The 790-nt window shown below is 64.9% G+C and overlaps 1 protein-coding gene across 1 annotated transcript in view; it reads right to left on the bottom strand.

Annotated features, from left to right (window-relative positions):
• Positions 1-333: 333 nt before the first annotated feature.
• Positions 334-790, bottom strand: part of LOC105756438 (collagen alpha-1(I) chain-like) — a 42,041-nt gene continuing 41,584 nt past the window's right edge. Inside the window, exon 6 of the mRNA XM_012556461.1 lies at positions 334-735. Within this exon, the coding sequence (XP_012411915.1) occupies positions 334-735 (402 nt within the window). The remainder of the gene's footprint in view (positions 736-790) is intronic.

Below are 790 nucleotides of genomic sequence, written 5' to 3'. Positions count from 1 at the left end.
TTTGTAGAGTCTGTTCCCAGGTACTCCGAGAGAAAGGGTGAAAAAGCATTCAAGAAGGAGTAAGATCTTGACCTCGCGGAGAAACAGCCCCCCAACCCCTGCCCAAGGGTTCCCACGGAGAGGTCGCCGTCACCTTTCTCCAGACTGGGCTGAACCTACAAGCATCACCTCCCAGATCTAAAACCAACCAACCAGATGACACCCTAAAACCTCCCCAAACACACTCTCCCCATCGCGTTCCAAAGGCAAACATCGAAGGCCAAAAGAGGCTGCACAAGTCACGTAGAAAATTAGGCTGCCCCTTTCCATGGCGATAATCGAATTAGCCTCAAATTAAACGTGAAATTGGCCCTCGCCGGCTGTGGAGACAAAGCCCCCATTGTCCCTTTGCTCGGGTAGCGGCGGCGGCGGTGCCCACCCCGCCCAGGCCAGCCGGGGCCAGTCCCCATGGCTAGGGGCGAGGGCGGGCTGGGCCGGGAAGAGCCACGGCTTGGGAGAGCGCGGACGCGCCCCAGGCTCGGCTCTCGCGCCGCGGGGCCCGGGCCGGGGAGGACGCTGCGGGGCTCCGGGCCGGCGCTGGGGGGAGGCTGAGGAGGTCCTGACGGGCGCTGGGGAGGGGAGACTGCGGGGCTCCTGACGGGCGCTGGGGAGGGGAGACTGCGGGGCTCCGGGCGGGCCCTGGGGAGGGGAGACTGCGGGGCTCCGGGCAGGCGCAAGGACGGCGTGAGGGAGAAACTGGGAGTGGCAGGGAGGAGGAAGCGAGCGGCAGGAGAGGAGGATAGAGGGTGTG

This window comes from Trichechus manatus, unplaced genomic scaffold (assembly GCF_000243295.1).
Source record: "Trichechus manatus latirostris isolate Lorelei unplaced genomic scaffold, TriManLat1.0 scaffold00005, whole genome shotgun sequence".
Lineage (NCBI taxonomy): Eukaryota > Metazoa > Chordata > Mammalia > Sirenia > Trichechidae > Trichechus > Trichechus manatus.
This window is presented reverse-complemented; position numbering and strand designations above follow the sequence as displayed.